This window comes from Sorex fumeus, unplaced genomic scaffold (assembly GCF_029834395.1).
Source record: "Sorex fumeus unplaced genomic scaffold, SorFum_2.1 ptg000044l, whole genome shotgun sequence".
Lineage (NCBI taxonomy): Eukaryota > Metazoa > Chordata > Mammalia > Eulipotyphla > Soricidae > Sorex > Sorex fumeus.
Window position 1 is genome coordinate 15,406,869 of NW_026606101.1, and position 27,936 is coordinate 15,434,804.

Here is a 27,936-nt window from a genome sequence, read left to right on the forward strand (position 1 = left end):
GCTGGAGAAGTGGAAGAATATTGAAGCTCATCTAGTTGCTCTGACCACCCCTTGAATACGCGGTCCCCACCCCAAATCCTTTCAACAAATGGAGAAATCTCAAATGGGGGTCAATTTGGGGTCTAAACCTTAACAGAAGGCCAGAAGCAGAATTACAAATGAATTGTCCAGGACCTAGGGCGGTGAATATAACCATCATGCTCCTCAAAAATAAACAGAAATATGCACAGCCATAGAAAGCAGTTCCTTGGGGCTGGAGAGATAGCACAGCAGGTAGGGCGTTTGCCTTGCACGCGGCTGACCCGGGTTCGATTCCCAGCATCATATATGGTCCCCTGAGCACCGCCAGGAGTAACTCCTGGGTGTAGAGCCAGGAGTAACCCCTGTGCATCGCCAGGTGTGACCCCCTCCAAAAAAAAAATAGAAAGCAGTTCCTTCCTAAAAGAACCCTCATTTCACTGCAAGGCTCTGGATTTCAGGGCAGTCTGGGGCCTTACCCAATCCCGGGTGGAAGGTGGCGGGTGGTGGGAGCACGTGAATATCCCAGATTCAGTTCTGGCCGCCAAATAGGAGGGAAAGTGGGTGTTTGTGGGGGCTTCTGGAAGTTTTCCATTTCTTTTGGAACTAGCCCATTTTCCTGCTCTGGGACATGCGTGGGGCTCGGTTTTGGTATGTGATGATTGGCCAACTGTCTGATCAGGTTCCAGTTAGGAAAGCTGACAGACCAAAATCAGTCTCTCCATGGACAAACACTAATTGCGCGCAGGGCTGGTTCCTTCTGGAGGTCCTAGAATTCATGTCAAGGTCTCTCCCACCTGTTCCCTAGCTCAAAGTTCCTGCCCCATCCTCAAAGTTAGCAGCAGTTTCTTCAGTCTCGGGTAAGGCCTCCAGCTCTGCCCACAGGATTAGGGAGTGGGCATGCCACCAGGACATGTATTTACAATGTATGACATCCCACTCTGCTGCATAAAGGATGCCATTCAGAGCCCAGGGAACAGGACGTGGACACTTTCGGGGAGTGAGAGAGGTCCTGGTTCTGGCCCAAATCTACACTACTCTCAGAACCTTTAGGTTCAATGAGAACAAATTCCCCAGGAAGAGAAGGCCCTATCTAGAGCTGGCAAGAAGACCTGGTGTAGAAATTTACTTAACCAACTTTTAGAACAAGCAACACTATGGTAAAAAGTAATAATCTAAATTAAAACCTCTACCTGAAGGCGGGATGGGGCTGACAGGAAAAGGCCAAGAGGCTCTTCAAGATGATGCCACTACTCTGCATCACGGGCATCGGAGTAAAATACTGCACTTCAATGATACGTACAGTGATGCTGCCCTTTATCCTGAAATGTCGTCTAAAAGAAATGAGTGTCCTGGAGGCGGACATGTTGGTGGTTCACCATCAAAATCTTTTATTTGGGGGCTGGAGGGAAAGTAGAGTGGGCAGAGCACTTGCCTTGCATGTGACAGACTTGGGTTCTATCCCCAACACCCCATATGTCCCCTAAACCCTGCCAGGAATTGCCATATGGTTCCTGATTCCTGAGTGCAGAGCCAGGAGTAAGCCCTGAGCACAGCTGGGTGTGAGCAAAAGGAAACAAAAAACAAGACCTTTCTGGGGTCCCCGCACCAGAGGCTCAGTTCCGAGCCTGGGGATGGGGTGGTGCTGCTCAGGCTGTGGCGTGCTGGGTCCCAAGCCTCCCGCCGTGTGCTCCCATGAGGGCTGCAGCCAGCAGTGCTGAGGGGCCATGCAGCGCCAGGGATGGGAACGAGGCAGCAACGATGCCCGTGCAGCATGTTCCAGCCCTCTGAGCTGCCCATCTCCTTGGTGTGGCAATGTTAATGACACCTCTGGGTAAAGGGGGCCAGAGGGACAGGACAGTGGACAGCATGTCTGCCCTGCATGTGGCCAACCCAGGTTCACTCCCTGGTACCCTAGAAGGTCCCTGAGCCCTGCCAGTTGTCAGCACCGAGCACAGCCAGGTGTGGCCTAAAACACAAGACAAAAGAACTTCGGGTAGCGATACAAACCTGAAACATTACTACATTAATTAAAGGATGTATTTAGAAAACCATTAAACATCTTATGGCCACACTAGGGGGTGCAGGCCTGACAGTTTCGGTAGCTGGACCTGGTGATGCTAAGGGCCAACCAGAGACACACCTGGTGGTGCTCAGAGGGCCGAGAAGTGCCAGCGACCCTATGAAAGGCCTCGTGTAGGGTCTTCAGAGCTCTCTCCGTGGCTCTACACACTGACATGACAGTGACACTTCCCCCCTGGGCTGTGAACTGGTCACACCTCGCGCTGCCCAGAGACCCCCACTTCTCCCAGGCATTTAATGGACATTTGGTGATGGTCATGGGGGTGCTCCCAGATGACCCCATGCTGATCCCCGGATGCAAACCTACCTCCTTCCATCCCCACCGCCTGGATCGGCAAACAGGAGAGCATGTCCACTGTTCAGATTCATTTCCAACACACCACCTTGGGCTCCATCCACTGTCGCACGGCCCCCTGCCCCCCAACCCCAGCCCCCAAGAACAGCTGAGAGTGAGTAGCATCACACAGAGCTGAGAAAAGCCAGCATAAAGCACTTTTATTGCAATAATAAAACCGGAAACTCATACATAGTGCAGAGGGGAGGGGGGGAGGCAGCGATAGCCTCTCACCAAATCACTACACAGGACAGCAAAGGGGTGAGAGGGGCGGGGGCGGGGGCGCTGAGCATCAGGGACGGAGATGCCGACGCTGCGACAGCAGCCTGAATCCTAAGAGAACACCCAAGGCGGGGCTGAGGACGGGGCTTTCACTGGTGGTGAGTGTCTACAAACAGCACCTTCAACTTAAAACGTTCGGTTGAAGTTCTTAAAATTTAGGAAGTGAAGTTTGGATAGCTAGATTACAAAAGTCCTGAATATCCATTAGAAAAACCACAGGATTGGGGGGGGGAGGGGACAGGCCAGGCCACAGAAGGCTTCGGGGGTGCCGCCTGGCCCGGGACGGGTACCTGCAGTGTCCGTGGCGGTGAGAACAATCTGCTTTCGAAGGCAAAGGATTCAAGGGGAGGGCGGGGCGGGCGGGGAGGGCAGAGTCCCCCCTCCCGCTTCAGTTTTAGGTAGGGCTGTTCATTCAACCCAAGGACTCCTCTCGACGTGGAGAGTATTTGGGCCCTCAAGAGCGCCTCAAATCTGCTATGGCTTCACAGCGCAGCAGCAAGAATGTTTAATATATAATAAAAATTTCATCCAAGAAAAGAAGAAAATAAAATAACAATTCTTGCAACTCCCTCCCCCTCCCTCCACCAATTCCTATTCTAAAGTTAACCCATGACTTGTGCTGTTAATACTCGACAAATACTTAATTGGAAACCTATTCCAAACGTCTGAAACTGAATCATCACCCCAAAATGAAACAAAATAAACTGAGTAACTTGAGGTTTATGGCATAGAGTCGGTCAACACACACACACACACGAGGGGGGAGGGGGGGAGCAAAGCCAGGTGTCAGCACACATCCAGTCGGGAGAGGTTTGTACAGAGTGGAGTGGAACGTCGGGGAAGCTCCGTGTGGATCCGCCTGCTGGCGCCGGGGGTGCCAGGTCCCTCCATGGCACATCTGCTGGGGACAGAAAGCAGGTGAGTCTGAGTTCCAGCAACCTGGTTAAGTTTCCTGTCTAGGGCAGGCCAGACAAGGGGCCACCCCAAGCTCCTTCCCAGCCAGCACAGTCACCTCTGCTGCAGCCAGAGACCCAGTGGCTCAGCTGAATCTTCGCAGGGAGGGGAGGAGAGGGGAGGGCAGCAGAGGGCGTGCCACTGAGCGGCAGAGCACCTGCCTTGCACGAGTGAGGCCCCAGGTTCCTCAAGTAAGTACGTCTGGTCTTCCTTCATTTACCAGAACCTGCAACTTTCTGGGTTGGCCCTTGTGGTTCCTTCCAGACCCCTGCAGTAAGTGCCGACCTTTTTGGCAGTGGGCAGACAGGGTTGTGCTGAGGTGCTCGTCCTTTCAGTGCACACTGTCAGGCTCTCCGATAGGCCTTTGGTAGGTGATGCTGTTCTCAAAGCAGCATGGAGGGTTTGGACAGGGGCAGACAAAGGCTTGAGGAGCCTTGGGACTCTCCCCCTGGCAGGAAGAACAGGGCCTGGGAGATGCTTAAAGGAGACTTTGCACGTGGGATCCTGGGGGTTCAATCCCCGCCACCTCGCAACTCCCCAAGCACCGGTGGATATGGCCCCCAAAGAGGGAATCATAAAGATGCCCCTCCATGGGAAGAAGGCCACGACAGGCGCAAGCGACGCCACTGCAGCCCTCAACAAAGTCCCTGCTGGCTCCTCCCCTGCCCACTCAGCCCCCGAGGACCAACTAGCACTCAAGTACCCTGGAATTTGATTCTCATCTGTCAATGTTATGTGCCACGAGGATGCCACGCTCAGTGGCTAGAAATGAAGGGAGGGGAGCAGAAGCAGAAGGGGGTCCCAGTGTCCTGTGGCCTGCAGGGAAACCCTTCTCTCGGGGACCTCAGATGTTCCAGAGGAAGGGGGACCAGCGTCCCTCAAAGCCTTCACAGGACTAGGGGAGAAACCCTTTAGCTGCAGAGGCAAACTCTGACCCCGATTTCGCCCCACAGTAACAAGCTGGCCTGCTGTCTGAAGTGGCTGAGTCTGCCCCCGAGGCAGGTGGCTGGGGACCGCGGAAGCACGATCCGGACAGCAACAGTTTTCTTGAAACAAAAATGTTGGTCCCACAAACTTGGCACTATATGTTCAGTTCCCAACAACAAAACCCTACCAACAGCATGGAGGCTGGTGAGAGAGTACAGTGGGTAGGGCGCCTGCCTGGCACAGTTAACCTGGGTGTGATCTCTGGGCACAGAGGAAGGAGGGAATCTGAGCACTGCTGAGAGTGGCCCGACACACACACATTCGCATACCGGCCCAAGCACTGCATGCACGCGCACACACACACGCGCACACAACTCTCACATACTGGCCCAAGCACTGCATGCACGCGCGCACACACACACACGCACACACATACGCACATACTCGCCCAAGCACTGCATGTCCGCACACACACTCTCGCATTTGCCCAAGCACTGCACACACATTCACCCAACATCTTTCACACCCCCCCAAGATCTCTCTCTCTCTCTCCCAGTGGTGCCTCAGGGCTGGGCGTGCGGGAGGCGACAGTCACTCTGCAGCACACACAGTTACCAGACCACCCAATGCCAGCGCTGAGAGTCTGGCTCTTTCTGCCGCCCACTCGTCCATATCCTTACCAGGGGGAACGCAGGGGGGGGAGCCATTCCTGTCATTCCAGCTTTAGAAGTTCCACGTCAAAGACGAGAGTGGCGTTGGGTGGGATGATGCCTGGGTGTCCAGTGGCACCATAGGCGTAGTCTGGAGAGATGGTCAGTTTGGCTCTCTGGCCCACACTCATCTGAGAGAGGAACGAGAGACCGTTAGCTGCACAGTTCTGACAGCCTCCATGAGCTGCGTCTACCTGGGTGCCTTGGCCAGGGCCAGTGCCCAGAGTCTGCAGCTGGTGTGGTAGGACAGTCCCTGAATCCGGCCGCAGCCAGACCCTACCCTGGCTCCAGAAACAACCAAGGAGCTTAGCCTCTCTACTAAGGGCTGAAGAACCTGACTCCAGGCAGCCAACACCCGAGAAGTGTCCCCACTTGGTGGCCAGTGGCCTGTCACTGAAAGAACAAGAATCACCTAAGTGCTTGAAAAAATGTCATTTTTGCTCAAAGGACAATATCCAAAGAATGGTACTTTCGGGGGTGGGGGGCAGTCTACTACGTTGCATTTTCCACATTTTTTTTTTCTTTTTGGGTCACATCAAGCGATGCTCAGGGGTTATTCCTGGCTCTGTACTCAGGAATCACTCCTGGCGGTGCTCGCGGGACCATATAGAATGCCGGGGATCGAACCCAGGTTGGCCGCGTGCAAGGCAAACGCCCTACCCGCTGTGCTATCACTCCGGCCCCATCTGCATTCTTAAGAATACAGAAAAGACTCAAATTTTCAGGGACATAAAGCAGCATACATATGTACTACTATGTGCTTAACGGCAATATACAAGCATCTGTACCCTGTACCCTCCTGTGTAAAGTGAAAATACTGCCAAAGAACATAGTACCAATGGTTTTTCATGGGGAAAAAATACAATGGTCAGGGTCAAAATTCACTTTTTTTAAGGGGCCAAAGTGATAGTGTAGCGAGTAGGGCATTTGATTGGCATGTGAATCAGGTTTGGTTCCCTGGACGCCATATGGTACCCCAAGCACCAGCAGGAGTGATCCCTGAGCACTGAACTGGGAACAAGCCCTGAGCATCACCGAGTGTGGCCCCAAAACAAGACAAAAATCACTTTTAAGAATACATTTGTGGGGCTGGAGTAACAGCACAGTGGGGGGAGTGTTTGCCTTGGGTTTGATCCCTGGCATCCCATATGGTCCCCTGAGCCAGGAGTGACTCCTAAATTCAGAGCCAGGAGTAAACCCTGTACATCATCAGGTGTGATCCAAAAAGCAAAACAAATAAAGTTAAAAAAAAAAATTAAAAAAGAGCAGGACCACAAAGAGTTTAGAAGCTGCTCTAGGCGCCAGGAAGCTAGACACAGAGTAGCCCGAGACTGCTGGGTGCTGGGGAGGTGGGGGTGGCTGTGTGTAGGCCTCAGACTCCTCCCAGGTGACAAGGCTGTGGCTGGTGCCAAAGCACACTGGGTCAAGGGAGCCTGGGCAGCGCCCCAAGTGTCATACTTGGCCAGCCTGGGGCGTGGAGCTGGCTGATAACACTATCTCCGTAGCAGCTAGGGCTCTTGGAACACACAACACAGTTATTGTTCCAGCGCTGGAACATTCTCCGAAGAGCCATGGTGTGGACAATGGCTGGCACGAGAGACGGGGGATGGGCTGCAGACACAGAGCCAGCTAGACTCGAGGCAGGACGCAGCGGGCCAGAGGGCTGGCAGAGATTCCCGAGGGAAGCAGGCCCCAAAGCTCTCTCCTTGGACCGCCGAGCCTCTGCCCTGCAGGGACGGAAATCTAGACACCCGGCTTCAAGTTTCTGAAAGCAAAGCCACTCACCTGGAGATAAGGCAGTAATGTTTTATAGAAGTGATGCTGGGTGCAGTGTAGTCTGGGTGAAAGAATGAGTCTTTCTCTCCCTTTCATTTAAATCTCCAATTCTCTTTGGAGAGAAGGAAATAAACTCATGCCACCAGGCAGGGTCTGCCTAAGTGAAAGCCACCATGAGCATCTTGTTACCCTGGCCCCACTAAACACACTTTCTAAAACCTTCAACCAAGCAGTCAGACAGATTGGACAGCGAGTAAGGCACTTGCTTTTTTACATGTGCCCGACCCGGGCTTGATTCCTGGTATCCCATGTAGACCCCCAGCCTTGCCCAGTGTGGCCCCAAACCAAAACCAACAAAAATAAAATAAACAAAAATCAATAAAACCCTTGAAACACAGGAACCACACCACTTAGAGTAAGTGAATGGGTACATACCTGGGCGACCCCTTCTTCCCAGCCTCGAATCACTTCCTGCTTGCCTAGCATAAACTTAAAGGGCTTGTTTCTGTCCCGGGAGGAATCGAATTTCTTTCCATCTTCAAGCATCCCTGTGAGAAAGGGCAATTGTAACATGAGCAACACGGGGGAGGGCAGGAGGGAGCCAACAGGCAGCAGGGCCCATTCAGGGCTGGAGGATCCCCGGCCAAGGAGGGCTGCAGAGAAGCTGGGGTGGTCGTCCCGAGTTTGTGGGAGTTTCCCCCCAACGTCAGAGCACACACGGTCGGGTCTGCACTGTTCTCTCCTGGCAGAAGTCTCCAGCTTCTTCCACAAGCCTCCCCACCCCCATCTGAAAATGGGGCCCTTTTGGGTGCACGTGACAGCAAGATCCAGAGAATGCAAGTGACTGTGATCCCTCAACTCACGCACCATTATTTACAGAAATTAGGATCCTGTTAGAATACTGGAGAATCGAAGGCCAGTATGGGGCAGCAGGTGGTGGTAGGGAACCAGGTAACTGGGAAAGCAGCTTTGGCAAAGAGCTGAGCTGCGGGGCAACGCTTCCACTCCAGGCAGACAACCTCTGTTAACTCTAATGGCAGCACCCGTGTCAACGTGTTAACCCTCCCCACCCAGCTGTTCCCGTTTCACAGGCAAAACAAGTGAGCAGAGAGGAGCTGGCAGACGTTGAGGTCACAGAGCTTGACTACTGCTGCCTAAACCATCTTTATTCTGCCGTGCCAGGCAGCTTCGAGGGTCATTTGGAACGTAGTTATGCCTGGTCATGCAGCCTCCTGGCTCAGTTCTCCAGGTCCATCAGGGCTATCGCTGCAATGCTTGTGGGGATGAGGGGGTAAGGGATCCAAGGCAGTGCTAAGGCTCAAACTCAGGGCCTCACACAGGTCCCACCATCTAAAACATCTCCCCCGTAAACGGAAGGCCTCATCAGGCCAAATGTGCAGCGCTGAATCATGAGACACTAAACTTGAAACCATGTCACCCTGCCCCACACTCGTCGGACCTAGTGAAAACTCAGGAACTGCGAGCGCCCCAGCAGTCACATCACCAACCAGGAAGAGCCTGACAAAGGATCAAGGACAGCAAGGTGGTCCCTGGCCCCAGAGCCCTGTCTGCAAAGGCTCAATGGAGAAGACCCACAAGGCCGAGAGGGACGCCTGGAACCCAGCCCACAGGAACAATCCCAGCATGAAGACCAAGAAGCCTGGAGGAGAGCCCCACCTAACCTGAGCAGACACTTCAGAGAAAGTTCCCAGCCCCCCACTGGGAGACAGCCAAGGGACAGGCGCTGCTCACAAGCCCAGGACAACTGCCAAATATTCCAACCAGCCAACAGATGAGCGGAGAAGCACTGGATGACCGAGTCTTACCTGGGGCACCTCTGGGCCTAGTACACACATGAACATGTATACAGGAAACGAAACTCGCATGTAACAATAAATGCCAGGAAAGCATTATTAGTTTTGAAAGCTGATCATCATTGTGAGCCCCTAAATTTATTTCATGATAAACAAAGAGTTGTAACTCAAGAGTTTAAATAATATAGCATACTCTAAAAAGCATCACTGGACACCCCTCCAACCAGCACAGTATCTTATAAATGCACGGCAAATATTGAAAAACATTCTCTACGCTTTTGTTTTTGGCTTTTTGGGTCACACCTGGCGATGTTCAGGGGCTAATCCTGACTCTGCACTCAGGAATTACTCCTGGCTGTGCATGGAGGAACCATATGGGATGCCAGGGATTGAACCACATCCGGCAAATGCAAGGCAAACACACTCTCCCCACTGTACTATCACTCCGGGCCCCTATATGCTTTGTTTCTGAGCCTTAACAAAGCCGACGCAACTTCCAGATGTTACAGACATCAATCCAGAATTTTGTCTTATTCTAAGCTCCTCCCCAGGTGTGGGGTTTCTTTCGCTTCACTTTTCAGCTTAAGCACATCCCCCCACATCAATCTGGTCCTGCCGGAAGGAGCTGCTCTCCCGACTAGAGGCAGGCTGGGGGCCTCTCTCCTCCTGCCCCCCCCCCCCCCCCCCGCGTCTCTGATGCTGATTCACCCGGAGAGTGGGTGCTCCCTGGTACAATGATGGAAAGTTGTCTGTCCAACCCAGTGCTCTTAAGCTTTTCTGGGACGACGTGGGGCGAAGCTTCTCCCTGTTATTTTAAGAGCAGGAGCACAGGCCTTGCTCAGGGCAGACGCTGAGTTCAGACCTGGTGTCACAGAGAACCCACGCATGGGCGTTACCAGGGACTGTTATTGGCAGGAGAAACTCAGGGCTGATGAAAAACCCAGGAAGATTCACTTCAGCAGGGGGATGGAAAGAGGACCCCTCAACGGAGCACTGCTCCAGATCTACCTAATAAACACAGAAGACACAAAAGGACCAACTGATTCCAGATCACCCAAGTGTTTTAGAAAACAGCACAAAATTTTGTGCTCATACAAAGCTGAGTAAAATTTTGTTTTAAAGACTTTATTTTTGGATCACACCCAGTTGTGCTCAGGGCTGACGCTCGGTGCTTAGAGACCGTATGTGGTGGCAGCAATAGAACCTGGGTGAGCCGAATGCAAGGCAAGTGCCCTGCTTGCTGTGCGAGCGCTCCTCCCCCCTCAGGAAGATTTACTGGTGTAAAGCTCAGTAAGATTTGTTTGACTCACCTCCCGCAACGGAGTGTCTAGAATTAGAAGGGAAGGACAGGAGGAAGAGTTAAACTTCCACAGATGAAAACTACAATGCTGGTATGAAAGTACACTAAGGTGGAAAAACTGGAGATTCTACAAGCAAAAAGTAAAAACTGGGTCTGGAGCGGATAGCAAAGCAGGTAGGGTGTTTGCCTTGCACGCGGCCAACCTGGGTTCGGTTCCCAGCATCCCCTATGGTCCCCCAGCACCACCAGGAGTGATTCCTGAGTGCAGAGCCAGGAGTAACCTGAGCATCACCGGGTGTGAAGCCAGAAAAGTACAAACGTCGCTCTGTATTTCACATAATACCAATTTAAAATAGTGAACAAACCTAAATATAAATGCTAGACCTTCATTTTAGGAGCAAATATAAAGAAATAATCATTGTAACTGTGAGTCAGGCAAAGATTTCTTAGATATGATTCCAAAAAGCACAATCCATGAGAGAATAAAATACACCTAATTAAAAACCTCTTGCCCTTTAAAACTATCTGGAGGCTGGAGTCACAGTACAGTGGGCAGGGTGTTTGCCTTGCAAAAGCCCACCTGGGCTTGTTCCCTGGCAACCCATATGGTTTCTTGAGCCCCACCTGGAGAGCAGAGCCAGCTATAACCCCTGAGCATCTCTGGGAGTGGCCCCAAAACCAAAACAAGACAAGTTATTTATCAGATAAGGGGTTAATAGTCAAAACACATCAAGGAATTCATTCTACTTAATAACAAAAACAAGGCACACAATCCAACTAAAAGGTGGGCAGAGACTCTAAACAGTTTCCCAAAGAGGGCATACAGATGGCCAGCGGGCATGAGAAGGCGCTCATTTTCACCAGAAAACGCAAATGAAAATCCCACTGAAACATTGCCTTATTCCTGCTAGAATGTCTATTACCAAAAAGGTGATGGCAAGGACGCAGGAAAGGAAGTCCTTAGGCATTGTTGGTAGGAATGCAATGGTTCAGCCTCTGGGAAAGTGTGGAGATGCCTGTCCTGCTCCCGTTGTTCATCGATTTTCTCAAGCGGGCCCAGTAACGTCTCCATCATGAGACTTTGCTGTTACTGTGTTTGGCATATTGAATACGTCACGGGTAGCTTGCCAGGCTCTCCGAGAGGGGCAGAAGAATCGAACTCGGGTCGGCCATGTTGGCTGCGTGCAAGGCAAACGCCCTACTTGCTGTGCTAGTGGGCTGGAGCGATAGCACAGTGGGTAGGACGTTTGCCTTGCACGCGGCCAACCCGCATTTGATTCCCAGCATCCCATATGGTCTCCTGAGCATCGCCAGAAGTAACCCCTGTGCATTGCTCGTTGTGACCCAAAAAAGAAAAAAAAAATTAAAAATAGGACACAGCCCAGAATTCTACTGATGAGTAGGAGTATATTCACCCCCAAGTTCACTGTAACAGGCCTGAGGGTGAAGTAGGTAGTGTGTTTACCCTGCATGTGGCCGACCTGTGTTTGATCCCTGGCACCCCCGGGATCAGGGGTTTGCCAGAGCTTACCAGGAGGAACCCCTGAACAGAGTCAGCAGTAAGTCCTGAGTACCACTGGGTGTGGCTTACAAACAAACAAACAAACAAAACCCCCCAAGTTCACTGCAACATTATTTACAACAGCCAAGGTATTGAAACAATTTAAGGGTCTGACAACTGGAAGTGTAGTGCATAAAATCTGTGTATTATCTATGTGAAATATTATTCAGCTACAAAAATAAGAATGAAATATTGTCACAACAAGACAGACAAACCACTGGGAATTTGTACTAAGTGAAGTAATTAAGAAGAGAAAGACTTCACCACATTTACATGAGGAAAACTTTTTGAGGGGAGGGCAAGAAGAGTTTGGGGGTCACAACTAGAAGTGCTTATATGTAGAATCTTTAACAAAAAGTGGGCCAGAGAGGTAGAACATGAGAAAAGGCGCCTGGCAGGCAGTGGATTTTGGTCACACACATGGTCCCCCAGCATCTTCAGGGATCACTCCTAAGCAAAGAGCCAGGAACAGTCCCTTACACTGCCAGGTGTGAACAAATAGAACAAAATGGACAGATAAATGAAAACCAAACGAGACACAGAGAACAGAAATCGAGTGGGGGCTGCCAGAGACCAGAGGAGTGGAAAAGGAGCAGACCAAAAAAAAAGAGCGAGGAAGTTAAAGATTACGAATGACTAAGGAATAAAATAGCAAGACCTGAAGGTGTAACATACAGCTTGGTGACTACAGTTAATGCCCTATTAAAAATTTGTTGTTTTGGGGTCACACCTGGCAGTGTTCAAGGAATCTTCTGAGGTGTCGAAGATCAAGGAAAACCTTGTACTCGCTGTACAACCTCTCTGACCCCCATATTAAATATTTTAAAGTTAATACAAGAGTAGCTCTTTAAAAGAAGTCTCATCCTGTGGTGGGGTGGGGGGGGGTGGGAGGGATACTGGGATCCGTCGTGATGGGAAATGGGCAGTGGTGGAGGGATGAGTATTTGATCATTGTACAATTGAAACCCAAGCACAAAAATGTGTAAGTCAACTTTACCTCATGGTGTCTCACTAATAAAAAGAAAAAAATAAAAATTAAAAAAATAATTTAAATAAAAAAAAAATAATTTAAAAAAAGTCTCATCCTGGAGAGAGAGAGAGAAGTGTCGGCCATAGAGGTAGGAGGGGTTGGGTGGAGGAGGACGAGGACATTGGTGGGAGGCACTGGTGGTGGGAACTGTACACTGGTGAAGGGATGGGTGCTGGAACATTGACTGAAACCCAATCATAAACAACTTTGTATCTCATGGGGATTCAGTTAAAAATAAATCAACAACAACCACAGAAACAAAAACCCAAGTAACGTGCTCAGAAAGTCCGATGCTATCTCTATACTACCCAAAGAAAGTCAAGAATACTCTCCGGCAACCAACCCAAGGAACCAAAGAGGAACCCTGCAACAATCATCCTCCAGATGGCCTTGACTTAGAATCGGACAACTTCCCTGTTACTGTTTCGAACTAGTAAAGTCAATGCACACTCCAGACCAATGAAACAAATTAAAACCTAACCTCTATTAAAAAAAATTATAACCATATAATAATAGATGATGTCACTTATTGTGAATTCATTTGTCAATTATATCTAAAAAAAGGGCAGACATACGTGAAGAGGGACATAAATAGCATAGTGATAAATTTTAATGCTATCCTAAATAACAATATACTACTAAACACAAAATGTACATTCCTGGGGGACAAGTAGCTGAGGCAGGAGTAAGCCCTGGGCACTGCCAGGTATGTCCCCCCCTCCTCCCCAAAGAGAACAAATTCTCCCAGGAAAAAAAAAAGTTAAAATAAAGCGGGTGTGGCTCAGGTGGGGGCCCCGCGCTCAGGCCCCAGTGGCTGAGGGTCAGGTTGGTCCCACAACAGGAACCAAAAACCTGCATCGAAGGAACCTCCAGCCAGGTAACACCAGGGCTCCCCCAGCCTCCTTCGGGCACATCCTGGTGGTGCCCAGGCAGCCACGTCCGTTGTGACGTGGGGGCTGCAGGGCACGAATCAGGGCTCCTGCAGACAGGGCGTGTGCTCCAGGCCTTTGAGCCGTATCTCTAGCCCAACACCACTCGTCTTCAGGAAAATGCAAATCAAAACCACAAGCACCTTCCAACCATCAGGATACTATTATTCAAAAATAGAAAGATGCCTTTAAAAGAAGGAAAGAATGGAAGTACATGCCATAGATATGGAAAAGAATCTTTGCAAAATATCTATCTGATTAAGGCTTAGTCAACATATTTAAAGAGCTCTCAACTCTTCAACATGAAGGAAGTGACCGAGGGGGGGTGCTCAGTGAAGAACACTTACTGACATGAGGCCTTGGGTTCAATCCCCACGGAGGGAGGATCGTGGTAGTGAACAAGTGAGGAGGGTGGAGAAGGGGGGGAGGGAGAGGAAAGGGTAGGGAAAACACGATTTTAAAAGGATGTGGAATTTGAACAGGTACTTCACCAACAAGATATATATATATACATATATATATATGCGCTAGGCCGAAGAGATAGTACAGCGGGTAAGGCGGTAAGGCGTTTGCCTTGCATGGGGCGATGGGGATTTGATCCCCAGCATTCTGTTATGCCCTGAGTCCCGTCAGGAGTTAACTCCTGGATGCTGAGCCAGGAGTAACTCCTGAGCATCACTGGGTGTGGCCCCCAAACAAAACAAAAACACACGGTAAACAAACACAAAAATGAGTCATTATAAAAATTCAAATTAAAACTTGTAGGAGAGGGCTGGAGAGATAGCACAGCGGGTAGGACGTTTGCCTTGCACGCAGCCAACCCGGGTTCAATTCCCAGCATCCCATATGGTCCCCTGAGAACCGCCAGTAGTAACCCCTGTGCATCGCCAGGTGTGACCCAAAAAGAAAAAAAAAACTTGTAGGAGACACAATTAGTACCTATGAGAACATGTACAATTTAAAAGACGGATGGTCTGGTCCTGGATGAAGACATGAAAGGGAACCACCCCTCTGGAAAATAGCTTGGTAGTTTAGGTTAACATATATCTACTGCCTTATGATACAGTCACTCTACTCCTGGGCTTCCTTGTTTGGGGTGGGGGTGAAGGTAGTTTTTATTTAAGTTTATTTAGAAAGCTGTGAGGGAAGAAAAAAGAGAGCTGGTGCTTGCCTTGCATGCAGCCAACCCTGGTTAGATCCCCAGCAACCCAAATGGTCCCAAGCATCACCAGGAGTGATACCTGAGTGCTGAGCCAGGAGTAACCCCTAAGCATCACTGACTGTGGCCCAATCCCTCACCTCCCAAGACGAAAGATAAAAAAGAAAGGGAGGGAGAAGTTAAGTGTTCAAGAGAACATGGGCTTCCGCAAAGTGAAAAGCAAGTAGGTAAGCTAAGCTATGTGTTCATGGGAGAACGCGGGCCTATAGAGCAGCCTCAATTCGTGGACTTTCATCCAAAATCAATGACAGCCAACGGTCCGCACAAGGACCTGAATTCATAGCAGACGCTTGTATTCATCACAAACAGGAACCCGTTTGTCAGACAGAGTTATTAACCAGTAAAGGAACACAAAGGAAAACCACTAAGCAATAAAACATAATGATTACTAACATATGAAACTATAGCACAGCGGGTAGGGCGGTTGCCTTGCACGCGGCCTCGCCCGCACGGCAAAGCCTGGCAACCTACCCGTGATGTATTCAATATGCCAAACACAGTAACAAGTCTCACAATGGAGACGTTACTGGGTCCGCTTGAGCAAATCGATGAACAATGGGAGGACAATGACAATGACAGTGAAACCAAATAATTATGCCAAGTAAAAGACCAGGTAAGAGCAATATGAGAAAACTAAGAAGACCACTTCATTTGTACAAACATTAGAACATTAAAAAATAAAAATGAATGCAGTAAAGTATTACAGGTTTTGAGGATGAGAACAAAGGAGAGGTTCAAAGGTGGACAAATATGCATTAAAAAAAAACCCAACAAACCACCCACACCTTATTCTACTGGGCTAGAGGCTAATACAGTGGGTCAGGTGCTGGCCTTGCACACAGCAAAGGCTTGCCCTCTGGCTCCGCCTGGCCCCAGAGAACCACCAGGAGTCATCCCTGAGTGCAGAGCCAAGGAGGAGGCCCTGAGCACTGCCACGTTTGACCCTTCCCATTAAAAAAAAAAAAGAGAGATGAAAACTCATGATATTGTATACTTTACATATGTGTAGTTCACTGGAAATTGTAAAAAGTAATTAAACGGGGCTTGTGAAAATGAGCTTTACTGAACTCCCGCACATGGACACCTCCAATATCCACCCGGGGAAAGATTCCTCCGGAAGGATCAAGTGAGGCCGGCAGTGGCTCCGGGGACTCTGTGCCAGGACCCAGAGACCAGCAGCCGTCAACTGGCCGCCGAGCCAGTGTTCCCGAGAGAAGGCGGCTGAGGTCACGGTGGAGACACCTCGGCTCTGAAGGCCTGCAAGCGAGACCCACGCTGGTACGCCCCAGGGCAAAACTGACAATTCCAAATTCTGACCCAGAAACTGCAAGGGACAGCTCTGTATCCTCACTGTCAGAGACTGATCCTTGGCCAGGCAGAAGGCTCTGGATACGACTGCACAGCCCCCTGACCACCACTGCAAGAGCCCACTAACCCCCAACAACATTTTTCTTAAAATAAATAAAAATTCTTTTTTTAAAATTTTAGCGTTTCTGTTTGGGGGCCGCACCAAGCAGTGCTCAGGGGACCAGATGGGTTGCTGGGCGTCAGCCACGTACAAGGCAAGTGCCCTACCCCGCTGGACTATTCTCTGCAGCCCAACAAGAATTATTTCTTGTCTCTGTGTGTGACATTCAAGGTCACAAACCTGAACTGAGTTGTCTCCGTGCAACTCAGCTCAGCCCCTGGCACTTGCAACATTGGCACTCAGAAGTTCAGATTTGCTTCACTTGCACGATTTTTCAAAACCAGCAGGACAAGCATGAAGCTTCCACATTTAGAACTTCTCCCTATATGGTAGGAAGAGTCTGAGGGGTAATCAATCCCAGAAGGGGAGTTTTTGCTTCCAGCACCTTTAAGTTCCTAATCAGTGAGAAAAATGGGAACTGGGGGTGTCCAGTTAAAGGCACGAGGCCGAGAAAGGAGCGAGAGATAGAGGAGCATGAAGAGCATTAAGGGGCAGCTGATACTTCTCCCTGCAGATGCTCCCAAACTATTCAACTGTTTTGTTTCTAGGAACCAGACTTGAATCCTTGCAGAGGGAGGACAGGGCTGGGAGGGGTCGGAATAGAAAGGCCTAGAAGACCCAGGCCAGGAGGTTCAGGGGTACACCTGCTGAGCACTGTGCCAGCAATCACCAAGGGCAGGGAAAGAGTGGAGTTAAAAAAAAAAAAAGCCCCTGCAGAGTCCAAGGCTTCGGGCACTTGCGGTGTGGTTTTTAAGCACTGATCCATCTACACAGGAGGTTTTCACAAGCAGGTCCCTAAAAGTGTTGCCCGTGAGTAACTGCAGGCGAGGTTAACCTGAGTTTGGAGAAAGAAACCAATTATCTAGAAATGTGTGGTACTCAGCCTGTTTTACAACAGTCCCTGCTCTACTTTAGAACTCCACCAGGAGAGTCCTCTTTAAAGTCTGTTTGCAAGTAATTTTTATGTCTGGGTTTGAGATAAGATGTTTAGAGAAGCCACGTCGTTTTCATGACTCACACACCAACTCCCTCTGTCCCAATGGCGATGGGTGTAAAGAGGTTCCACACACGAACCGAGATAAAGGAAGTGAATTAAAGGTCCCATCTCCGTCCCACTTCCAGGCCTCTGGCTGCACCTTCCAGCACCCCACCTGTGAGGTCTGATGTGGGTGGCAGCTGCCCCCCCCCCCCCCAAGAAGGGAACCGACCTGTCTGTCTCACAAGACCTGAGTGCGAGTCACCGAGCTCCCAGCCCTAATGGAGAAGGCACCTTTGGCTAAACACCGTCAGTTCCCCAGCAGGGCCCATGGTGGGAGGCCACGGCCCACGGCTCCCGGCACAGAGCAAGGAAGCGGCTGCATTTCTACCTACCATTTCAGGGCTAGATCTCAGCTCCACATTACAGCAATTTCTTCCCTGGGTTCCTTGTTTTTGTGGAGGGGCCTCCCTAGCTGTGCTGAGTCAGAGGGCTACAACCAGCAGTGGGAAGGGACCACAGAGTGACCAGGACCTGGGCCTGGCGGCATGCACCCCAACCCGCTCCTGCCTGGGACCGCAGCTTCCCTGCAGTCTGACCTGGCAGCCCAAGGGACAGTCTTTGCTTGCTCGGGAGCCATACCTAGTGGTGCTGGGCCTACCAACCGCGCGTGGGGGACCCTGTGGGGTCCAGGACTGAACCTGGATCACGGCTGAAGAGGTTCCCATCAGGCGGTGCCGCACTGTACTCTCTCCCGCAAAGGACAGACACAATCCAAGGGAGACTGTCTCAGATGCTTAAAGACCCCTCCTCCAGCCCCCCCCCCCCCCACGGTTGCCCTCACACTCAGCGGTGGCGGGAAGTCCTTCCAGTGGCCATGAGGCCCACCGAGCACTGCTGTCTCCACTCATCTTCACTGGCTCACCCATACTTCTCTCCACCCACCGCTGGGTTCCTGGGCCTTGCAATGGCCCTACTCAGTCACACAAATTTTTGTCTCGCCCTCAGGTCTGATCTGAATGTCACTTTCCCATTGGAGACTTTATGGACCTGTCTAAAAATCTCTACTTTCTCCTGTCCCCTCTTTAGCACCTATTGACTAAAACAATTAATAGGCAAGAAATACATTATGTATTTGTTGTCTGTCTTTCCCACAACAGAGGAGGATCAATGAGGGCTGGGGGCTGTCTTCACGACATAACATGTGTAGTACCTGGAATAGTGCCTTGCACATAATCAATAATCAGTAAGTACCCAGAGAAAACTCAAAGGCCCTCCCCAGACTAGGAAAGTCCTTTTCTCTAGCTTGTCTGAGCCATACACAGCCCGTACTCTGCACAAGGCCAGCACCTCGAGGGCAAGGCCAGTCTGTTTCCCGGCTCCCAACACGTGTTCAAGTAATCCCTGTGGGAACAAGATCAGCTCAACAGGGTAACTTATGGGCACTGGGTGCACTGGAAGAAGTGGTGACAATTTTATTAGTCCATAGAAACAGGGTAATGTCCAGCATGCTGCAAATATGTTCTCTCATATTCTAAAAGGAGACAAATATCAAACCAGTCGCAGTAGGACACAGGTTTCACTGCTCTGAGGCTGGAGCATGCCTGCCTGGCCCTGCCTGACTGCCTGAGGCCCTCAGTGCAGGTGTCTGGTCTCCCGGGCTGCAGTGGCCGGGTCAGGAGAGAGAGGCAGCCTGCCTGCGATGGACGCTCGTGGGACCCACGCTCGTTAGAGGATGAAAGGCTGCACGGGTGCAGGTCACTGCATCTACCGAGCAGGTGCAGCGAGCAAGCGCCTGTCCTGTGCTGGGGCGTGAGCAGTCTGGTGGGATGGGAGTACCAGCAGAGACCTTCTGCGGGGGGGGGGGGGGGGGGGGGGGGAGCGTATGCAGGAAGGAGGAGGGGTGCGGGTCAGGCCAAGGGCCAGGTGCTCCCCTCCGCCAGCATCCTGGAGTTATCTTTCCCTCTACTTCCCATGACTCTTTCTCCTTTTTGTGTTGCTAGAATATATCTGGCAGAAGGACAGGGGGCTGAGGAAGGAAAAACAAAGACCCCTTAGTAGGATGGGGGGGGGAACCAACACCACAAAAACCCAGAAGAGGGGAAACAATAGAAATAAACAAGCTTTGCCATGGGTAGCAAAGGGAGAACTGGCCACTGTGTGTCTAAGTTACCTGGCCTACCCCTGGCATTTCCCAGGAGAAACAGCAACTGACAATATTTTTAGAGAAAATCTCAAGGCAGATAAATAACCCCCAGCTTACAAATAAAATGAATTCACTAATACGTCCTAAAAATTAATATTAAACTACCAAAACGCTCATAATACAGTGAGTATGGGAGGCCACAGAGATAGCTCGACGGGTTGACTTCCCACTTGCCCTGCATGCGGAGGCCCAGGTTCATTCAGTCCTTGGAACTGCACTCCCAGGAGTAGCCCCTGGCAATGCCCAACGTGGCCCAGTGAATAGTGAGCCTTCCTGCCCCAGACCCGGGTTCCATCTTGGCACTGGACCCTCCCCACAAAATACAGACAAATGGGCGAAGTTGATGGCAGGTAAGCTCTACACAATTAAGTTGGTAATGATCAATGAGGAGTTCGTAAGAGCCAGTGAAAGTGACCAGAGATCTCTAGAGAAATACACAGGGCCAAAGCAGGGCTGTCAGACCAAGGAAATCGTGATGGAATGAAGAGTGGGCAATGTCAAGAACATAGCAAGCCAGCCAGAAGCAGCTCCCCTAGAGAAGCGTGGGTCAGAGAAAATGTCAAAAATAACAAGGTGGAGCCGGAGAGCTAGTAAAGAAGGCAGGGTACTTGCCGTGCATGTGGCTAAACCAGGATCAATACCCAGAACCCCATGTGGTTCCATGAGCTCCACCGTGAGTGACCCCTAAAAACAGCCAGGAGCAGCCCCCAAACAAAGTAACAACAAAACCCCCACAAAAAATATGATGATACTGGGAATTGGCTCAGCATTCCATTCCTGGTATCAAAAACAACAACAACAAAAATCCATTAATTTTAAGGTCCTCAGTAAAATTTCAGTTCTAATACTTTGAGACCAAAAATAAAAAAGAGGAGGTAGGGAAGTCACTTGTTACCATGGGGAGGTCTTCAACACTAATCTATCGCTTTCAACACTGGGAATTAAAAGGAAATATTTAGGTCTTACCCTATTTTACAGAAGAATGCAAATTAACGAAAGTGGTAGGACTGGAAAGATTAAAAACCTACCGCTCTGACCCTCAAACAGACGAGTGGATAAAGAAATGATGGTACTTGGGGCATAAAGATAATACAGTGGGGAGGGAGCTTGCCTTGCATACAGTCAACCCAGGCTTGATTCCCGGCACCCCACCAGGAGTGGCCCCAGAGTGCACCCGCTGGGTGTGGTCCAAAAAGTCAACCACTGACAGTCCGTATACACCACAGAACACTACTGAGCTCTCAGTGTGCTGCAGCTTGGGTGGAACTGGAGAGCATCGTGCTGGGCAAAGTCAATCAAACAGAGAAGGACAGACACCGAATGATCTTTTTCGTATGTGGAATATGAAGGAACACCATAAGGGAATAAAAATGGTCAAAGATCACAGACCCGGAGAGTCTGCCTAGAGAACTGCTGGGAGGGGAAGAGGGGGCATGAGGAAATCTAGAGAGAGTGGTGGAGGGGTATGACACCGCGGTGGTGGGTGTGATACAGTGAACAACAGCATCCTCTAACAGGAAATTACCAGTGTCTATCTTGGCGCCCAAGATAGACATGCATGTACACATATACCCCAATCCTACACTTCATACATGTCAATGTCATCAATAACTGATGAGAATCACCCACTGACATGAAGGCTAGCAGGGAAAGACCAGCGGACAGCACAGTATCTGCAGTAGGTCCAATACTCCTCAGATCATCTACCAACCGCAAAGGGGGAAGATGGACCTTTACAAAAAGATCAGGTTGGCAAAACCTTCCCCACGGTAGAAGTACTGAGAATGTAGTACAGGGAGTCACGTATCAAGTCTCCAAACGAAAATGTTTACCAGAAACTATTCAGACATTTAAAACTCAACTGCCAGGTTACAGGAAATCAAGGCAGAGGAAGGGGTTGAACAACACTAGGAGAAAACAATGGGACAGAGGAAGGGTATTCTATAAGATAAGCCTGCTCTTTAAAAAACAAAACCAAAAAAAAAAAAAAACAAAAAAACCCAGATCATTAAGTTAAGAACAGTATGAGAGCACTCTTCCACACTGACAAAATGGGGAGAACTTCCAATAACAATGAGTAAATCTCAACTGAATTTTTTTAAAAATAAGGTTATTATACGGCCTCTGAGAGTACAACGGGTAAGGTGTCCTCCGTGTGTCAGACCTGGATTCAATCCCCAACACTTTGGTTGCCAGGGCCTGGCAGCAGTGATCCTTGAGCTTAGAGCCAGGAGTAAGCCCTGAGCATGGCAGGGCATGGCCCAAACACCACCCCCTATTCCTACCCACCACAAAAAAGCTATTAAGAACGCGGAAGGATAAGCAAAGGATCAGAGCGCTCAAAGGACCAGTGCAGATGCTTTGAATGTGGTAAGCCCAGTTCAATCCCCCACACCACCTGTGCAGCCAAATGGCATCTGAGTCTGTATGCTGGTAATCACAATGCAAAATAAAGCAACGTTTTTACGAATGTTCAATTCCCCACTGTTTACAGGAATATGGGAGGTGCGGAAGGACACCTTTTTGTCATCTGGCCACAACAGGTGCTGCTGGGCGCTACTCCTGGCTCAGTGTTAAGGGGGCCACTGTTGGCGGTGCTCAGGGGACCATGTGATGCAGGGAAATGAAAATGGGGCTCCAGCACATACTCGAGTCCTGGGACGTCTCTCAGCCTGGGACCTGCATTAATCCGCTCAGTCAGGCTGGAGTAGCCCGACACTACCCCTCTGCTACCCACCCAGAAACAATGAACACTACTGAAAACTGCCCTTACTCGCAAATGTAAGAGAATGGCTGCAGAGATAGTACAGTGGGGAGGGATCTGCCCACATGCAGCCGACTTGAGTGACCGGAGTTTGATCCCCATCCATCCCAAGCACTGCCAGGAGTGATTGCTGAATGCAGAGGCAGGAGTAACACTTGAGCACTGCTGGGTGTGACCAACCCCCGAAAGACCCCAAACAATTAGATGCAATGTGTGGCCTGACTGGTGGTGTTTTTGGGTTGTTGGCTTTTTTTTTTTCTCTTTTTGCTTTTTGGGTCATACTGGACTATGCTCAGGGATTACTGCTGGCTCTGCACTCAGGAATTACTCCTGGCCACGCTCAGGGGATTGTATCCGGGTCGCCACATGCAAGGCAAATGCCCTTCCTGCGGTGCTGTAGCTCTGGCCCTGTGTGGTCTTGCTTTAACATGAATTCTCAGGGCTAGGGCAGAGCACTTGCACGTGTGAAGCTAAAGGTTTGGGTTCAATATCCGCACCGCAAAACAAACAACCAAAACCCCCAAAAACCACTACTGCTACTACAATTACTAATAATAGAAACTCTTCATTCAGACCCATGTCTCCTGTGTAAGTGCTTATTTCCTCTACTTGTAAAATGGAAGAACTAGTCTCAGCTCTGTTCAACACTACTGGTCTCCAACTGCAGCAAAGCTTCAGCCACTCCGAGAGCTGAAGCCCTGAAATCCAGGCTCTGCGGGGTCCACTCTAGACAGACATGGCTGGCAGAAGGACCCAGAAAGAGGGAAGAACACGTCACTCAAGTGCCTGGGACAAGGAGCACGTGCAGTGATGGCATCACTGACCACTCGCCCCCCAGCAGGAGCTGTGCTCCCGCTCAGTGCAAAGCACAGGAAAGCAGAGCGAGGGGCACAAAAGAAGCTCTCGACACGCTGGTTACAAGCCAGAGGCGCGATCTGTACCTGCTCAAGGGCCACGTCGCCGGATTTTGGCTTTCTGCTGCTTCTGAACAAACACCTGAAGAAGGAACCAAATGGATCCTGCCCCTGGGCCTCACCAGTGACCACCCGTCTGCCCAAGGAAGAAGACAAATGGGGAGCACAGGTGGCATCCGGGAGTCCCTAGACATGGGACAGTTCCAGCGTGTTGGCCGAGACACATTCAGCAGGGGTGAAACAAAGTAGGAGGGGAGGTAGAGGCTGAAGAACAGCAGTGGGATGGAGCCGGGGTGGGACGGGCAGGTGCCCACGCCCTCCCAGCAGCCTCAGTGTTCTCCAAGTCAAACTCCTGAGGCAATGGGACCAAGGAATCTTTGGTTTTGCTTGGTTCAAAGCCAGAGGTCAGACAGACAAAAGGACCCTGTGGTGCTCGGGAGCACCTGCCACACGGGCAGTGCTGTGGTGGGCATGGTGGCATTCGGGGCTGCATTTGGCAGTGCTTCCGGATCAGGTGATACTGGAGATGAACCAAGGGTTGGACGCATGCAAGGTGCAGGCCCTAAGCCCTGACTATCTCCCCAGCCCACCCCTCAGTCCTTTTGAAGTGGATAATCAAAGTATTCCTCCACCCTCTTGATGCTGTGTGACAATGGCAAGCACGTGGCCTGCAGCTGTGAGAAGGGACAGAGCCAGGCTGTGTGTCAGGGCAGGGCCAACAGCACCACTGACGGAGTCAACAAGGGTCAGGAGTCATCCAGCACGATGAGGACTAGCTGCCCACAGCAGTGCCTGTTCCTACTGGGAGGTGTCTGACTAGTGAACGCTGAAGTTTTCATTTCCCCGCCCCCTGCACACACACCCCCAGGGGCCACTGCACAGGCCAGAGGGCATGGGAGGCACCCTAGGGAGTGGGCGAGAGGTTGACTTCCAGGCCACCACTGCAGCATTACAACACTCGCACGGGGACGGGGACTATGGCTCAAAGGGGCAGAATTGTGGGTGCCGGTCAAGTTCCATCCAGCACCGCAGAGCCCCCTGAACACGCAAGGGTCCCCAACACAGCCCAAGCACCAAGTGGAACCCCCAGTTTTCCGAACACTACCAGGGAGACGGCACTCCCACCCGCCTTCCGACAACCAGCATTCCACACGACCCCCTGAGCCCTACCAGGAGTGACTCTCGAGTGCAGAGCCAGGAATAACTCCGGAGCATCACCAGGTATGGCCCAGGAACAAAAAAAGGGCGATGTTCCTCACCCCCATACATAAAAATAACCAAAACCGAACCAAACCAAACCATAAAATAAAACATTCCCGTGGCTAGGATTGGCCCGTGCTGTGCATGCCCCTCACTGCTGCGAGATGCTGGCTTCCACAGCTGCTTCTCTGAACCTGCGGAACCAGGACAGGCTGCGTCAGAGGGTTGCCAGCCCTGCACCCCTGCCCACTATACTTCACCCTCCTGCGAACAGGAAGGCCCTAAATTACACACTGTCAAGCACCGGGAGCTTCCTGCCCTAGAGGAGACCCAGGGCGTGCACAGCATGGGGTGGGAGGGCCCCCCGCTGAACTTTCACCCCTTCCCAGTTGGATGAAAACAGAAGCCTGGAGCCGGAGAGATAGCACAGCGGGTAGGGCGTTTGCCTTACACGAGGCCAACCTGGGTTCGATCCCTGGCATCCCATCTGGTCCCTGAGCACTGCCAGGTTTGGCCAACAAAACTCCATAGAAACCTCTGGAACGGTACTGGGCGCCCGAAAAGAAAATTAAGAGGCCCCAGGAGAATCCCTTTTCCTTTCTTGAGGTCCAGGATGCTTCCCTGAAGCCCCTCAGATCTTTCTGATACTAACACACTCCCAACAATTAGCTCCCTCAGATGGAACCGCTTCCCAGAGCCTTAATTGCTACAGATGAAATCTCAAAGCGCCTCCCACACCCCCACAGGTCTGAAACAGGTTCTTCCTGGGAGGCTGGTGGCAGTTGGACAAAGTCATGCAGACAAAGCCACCGGGTGGGGGAGACTGAGGCAGAGCCCGCCCCACAAGAAAGCATCTTTGCGGCAAGGAGGCCTAGAGCAACAGGACAGAAGGTAGGATGTTTGCCTTGTACACGGCCGACCTGGGTTCCAACCCAGGCATCCCATATGGTCCCCCCAGCACTGCCAGGAGCAATTCCTGAGCTCAGAGCCAGGAGTAACAACCTCTGACCATCGCCAGGTGAGGCCAAACTGCCCCCCTCCAATTTTTAAAAAAATTAAAAACAAGATGAAATAAAAACCCCACAAGCCTGGATCCTATCACACTACCAGACTCCCGACGGTTCTGGGGACATGGGGGTGAGTGCCACCCTCAAGGAAAACACAGCAGCTGCAGGGAAGAGGCCCGGGGGCCCCTGCCGATGCTCTGGGGTCCTGTCACGAGGCTGGGAGTGTGGCCGCTGCTGACATCCTGGGGTCCTGGCCTGGCAGCAGAAGCTGTATGGGTGAGCCATGGAGGAGGAGCAGCCACGTGGACCTGGGGCACCAGGGATGATGATGTGCCTGGTGGTCCTCCCCATGGGCATGTGCAGTCCTAAAGGGGAAGGAGGGCCCGAGGGGACCCTGGGGAACTGGCTGCTCAGCCTCCAAACCCCAGCCCACAACAGTGGTCACTCTTCTCATCCACACCCAACTGAGCAGGACATGCAGAGAAGGTCAGTGGCCGGTTCCCTGCAGACACTGGCCGCTACACCAGCGCTTGTGGTGGCCCTTTTAAAAGGTCCCGGTCCTCCATCCACCCCCTACCCCAGGGAAAAGGGACCAGAAAAATCAGAGGGCAAAGCAGGGGGAGGGCATCGCCTCCCCACCCCCCTCCCCTTCCCAAGGAGAGTCTGTTTCCTCCCGGGGAGGCCAGGGGCTCTTCCCTCTGCAGCAGGGCCCACACTGCCTCCACCCCTCCTTACCAGCAGGAGAAGGAAGAAACAGAGGAAGGAGGGGGAGGACCGGGAGGAAAGGGTGGGAGAGGGGAGCGCGCAGGAGGAGGGGGAGGGCGGTTATTCCTACCGACTACTGAGGCCCCGCCAATCACCGCCCCCTCTGGCGGCCCACAGCCTCCCGGGGAGTCTCCGCCCGCTCCCCCTCCCCTCCCCTCCCACCCAGGAGGGCCTTGTAAGGGCATGAAGTCAGAGATGGTCCCAGGCACCGCGTGAACATTCCCTGGAGGGGTCTAGGTTAGAGATAGAGGTGCGGGTGGGAGGAGGGCGAGGGGGAAGGGGAGGGGGGCGGGTGAGGGCACTTGCCTGCCCGGATGCCGTCCCCGGGACCCCACAGGGCTCCCTGAGCACCGCCAGGCGTGATCCCTGAGCACCGAGCCAGGAGTCAGGCCCGAGCACTGCCAGGTGTTGCTTCCCCGCCCTCCCCCCCAATAAAACGAAGTAAAACGACGCTGGCCGAGGAACGTCTGCGCTCCTACCGGGATGCGGGGCGCAGGGCGGGCTGGGGGGCGCCTGAATCACAGGTCCTGGACCGTCACTATCGGGGAGGGGCAACGACCCAGCAGGTTCCCAGCTCCCCGCCGGGCTGGGCCAGCGCAGTGACTCCGGCGGGGTGCGGGGGACGCTCCCGCACGCCCGAGCCACCTCGCCCCTCTCTCCCCCGCACCAGCGCGCCGAGACACCCGGGGGCACGGACCCTCGCGCCGGGCTCGCCGGCCCCGTGTGGGCGCGCGGCGTGACCTTGCGTGGTTCCGCCGCTCCTCGGCGCCCTGCCGCGGGCCTCAACGTCCCCCCTCCGTGCAGCGGGCGCACGGGACAGCGGCGGCCCGGGCCTGCGGGGCTCGGCGGGCCCGTCGCGGTCCCACCCCCGACCCCCCGGGGGCTGCGGCCAGCGGCCGGGCCTCGGGGTCGGGCCACGCGGGCCTCGGCGTTGCCGCCACGCCCCGGGCCTGGCGGGCAGGGCTGGGGCAGGGGCTGGGGCAAGGGTTGGGGGACCCCGCACTCACCGGTGTAGTGCACCACGCAGGTCTGCCCGCGCTTCGGGAAGGTGCGCCCTGCGGAGACAGACAGACAGACAGACGGACAGTCGGGCCGGCACGCCGGTGAGCGGCTGCGCGCGCGGCGGGGCGGGAGGGTCCCCGGGCCCGAGGCCGGGGTGATGGGGGGGGCGCCCACTCACCGTCTCCGGGGGAGATGGTCTCCACCTGCACTCCCATGGCAGCGGCGGCGGCGGCGGCGGCGGTGGTGGCGGCGGCGGCGGGGCGGGCGGCGCGACAGGCGGCGTAGACCACGACGGGACCCGGCCGGGTTCCACTGCTCGGCCTCGACCCTCTCCGCGCGACGCCTGCGCACGCGCGCGCCTCCGCACGCCCCGCCCTGCGCGCGCGGCCCCGAGCCCGGCGTGCGCGCGGCCCGGCCCGGCGTGCGCGGCCTCGAGCCCGGCGTGCGCGGCCCCGCGGCCCCGGCAGAGGCGGGGAGTGGGGGGGAGGGAGAAGGGGGAGGGGCGGGCCGCGGGGCCGGAAGCCCGGAAGCCCCGAGGCGCCCGGATGCCGCCTTTGTGCGCGGCCGCGCGGCTCGCCCCCCCCCCCCCCCCCCCCCCCCCCCCCCCCCCCCCCCCCCCCCCCCCCCCCCCCCGGCTTCCTCGCTCTCGGCTCTGCTTCCAGCCGGGCTGGCGGGTCTTGAGCCGGGTTTCCGCAGTG

At 52.7% G+C, this 27,936-nt stretch overlaps 1 protein-coding gene across 2 annotated transcripts; it reads right to left on the reverse strand.

The window, feature by feature from the left end:
* Nucleotides 1–2,570: 2,570 nt before the first annotated feature.
* Nucleotides 2,571–27,520, reverse strand: LOC130030247 (peptidyl-prolyl cis-trans isomerase FKBP1A). 2 transcript variants are annotated; one of them, XM_056121477.1, is made up of 5 exons: nucleotides 27,417–27,520; nucleotides 27,244–27,291; nucleotides 7,519–7,631; nucleotides 5,278–5,438; nucleotides 2,571–3,614 (listed from the first exon to the last, which is right to left on the reverse strand). In XM_056121477.1, the coding sequence occupies exons 1-4, from the start codon at nucleotides 27,451–27,453 to the stop codon at nucleotides 5,310–5,312; spliced, it is 327 nt and encodes a 108-aa protein (XP_055977452.1). In that variant the 5' UTR covers nucleotides 27,454–27,520; the 3' UTR covers nucleotides 2,571–3,614; nucleotides 5,278–5,309. The 2 variants fall into 2 exon arrangements, with proteins under 2 accessions (XP_055977452.1, XP_055977453.1); XM_056121478.1 differs by having other exon boundaries at nucleotides 2,571–3,617.
* Between the last annotated feature and the right edge of the window lie 416 nt (nucleotides 27,521–27,936).

What these genes read in the sequence shown, in the direction of transcription:
- LOC130030247 (XM_056121477.1), bottom strand. Translation starts at nt 27,453, where the DNA reads ATGGGAGTGCAGGTGGAGACCATCTCCCCCGGAGACG. An exon ending in GACCATCTCCCCCGGAGACG is followed by an intron (nt 27,292 to 27,416) that starts GTGAGTGGGCGC and finishes CTGTCTCCGCAG; the next exon opens with GGCGCACCTTCCCGAAGCGC. An exon ending in GGGAAGAAGGGGTCGCCCAG is followed by an intron (nt 5,439 to 7,518) that starts GTATGTACCCAT and finishes TTCCTCTCTCAG; the next exon opens with ATGAGTGTGGGCCAGAGAGC.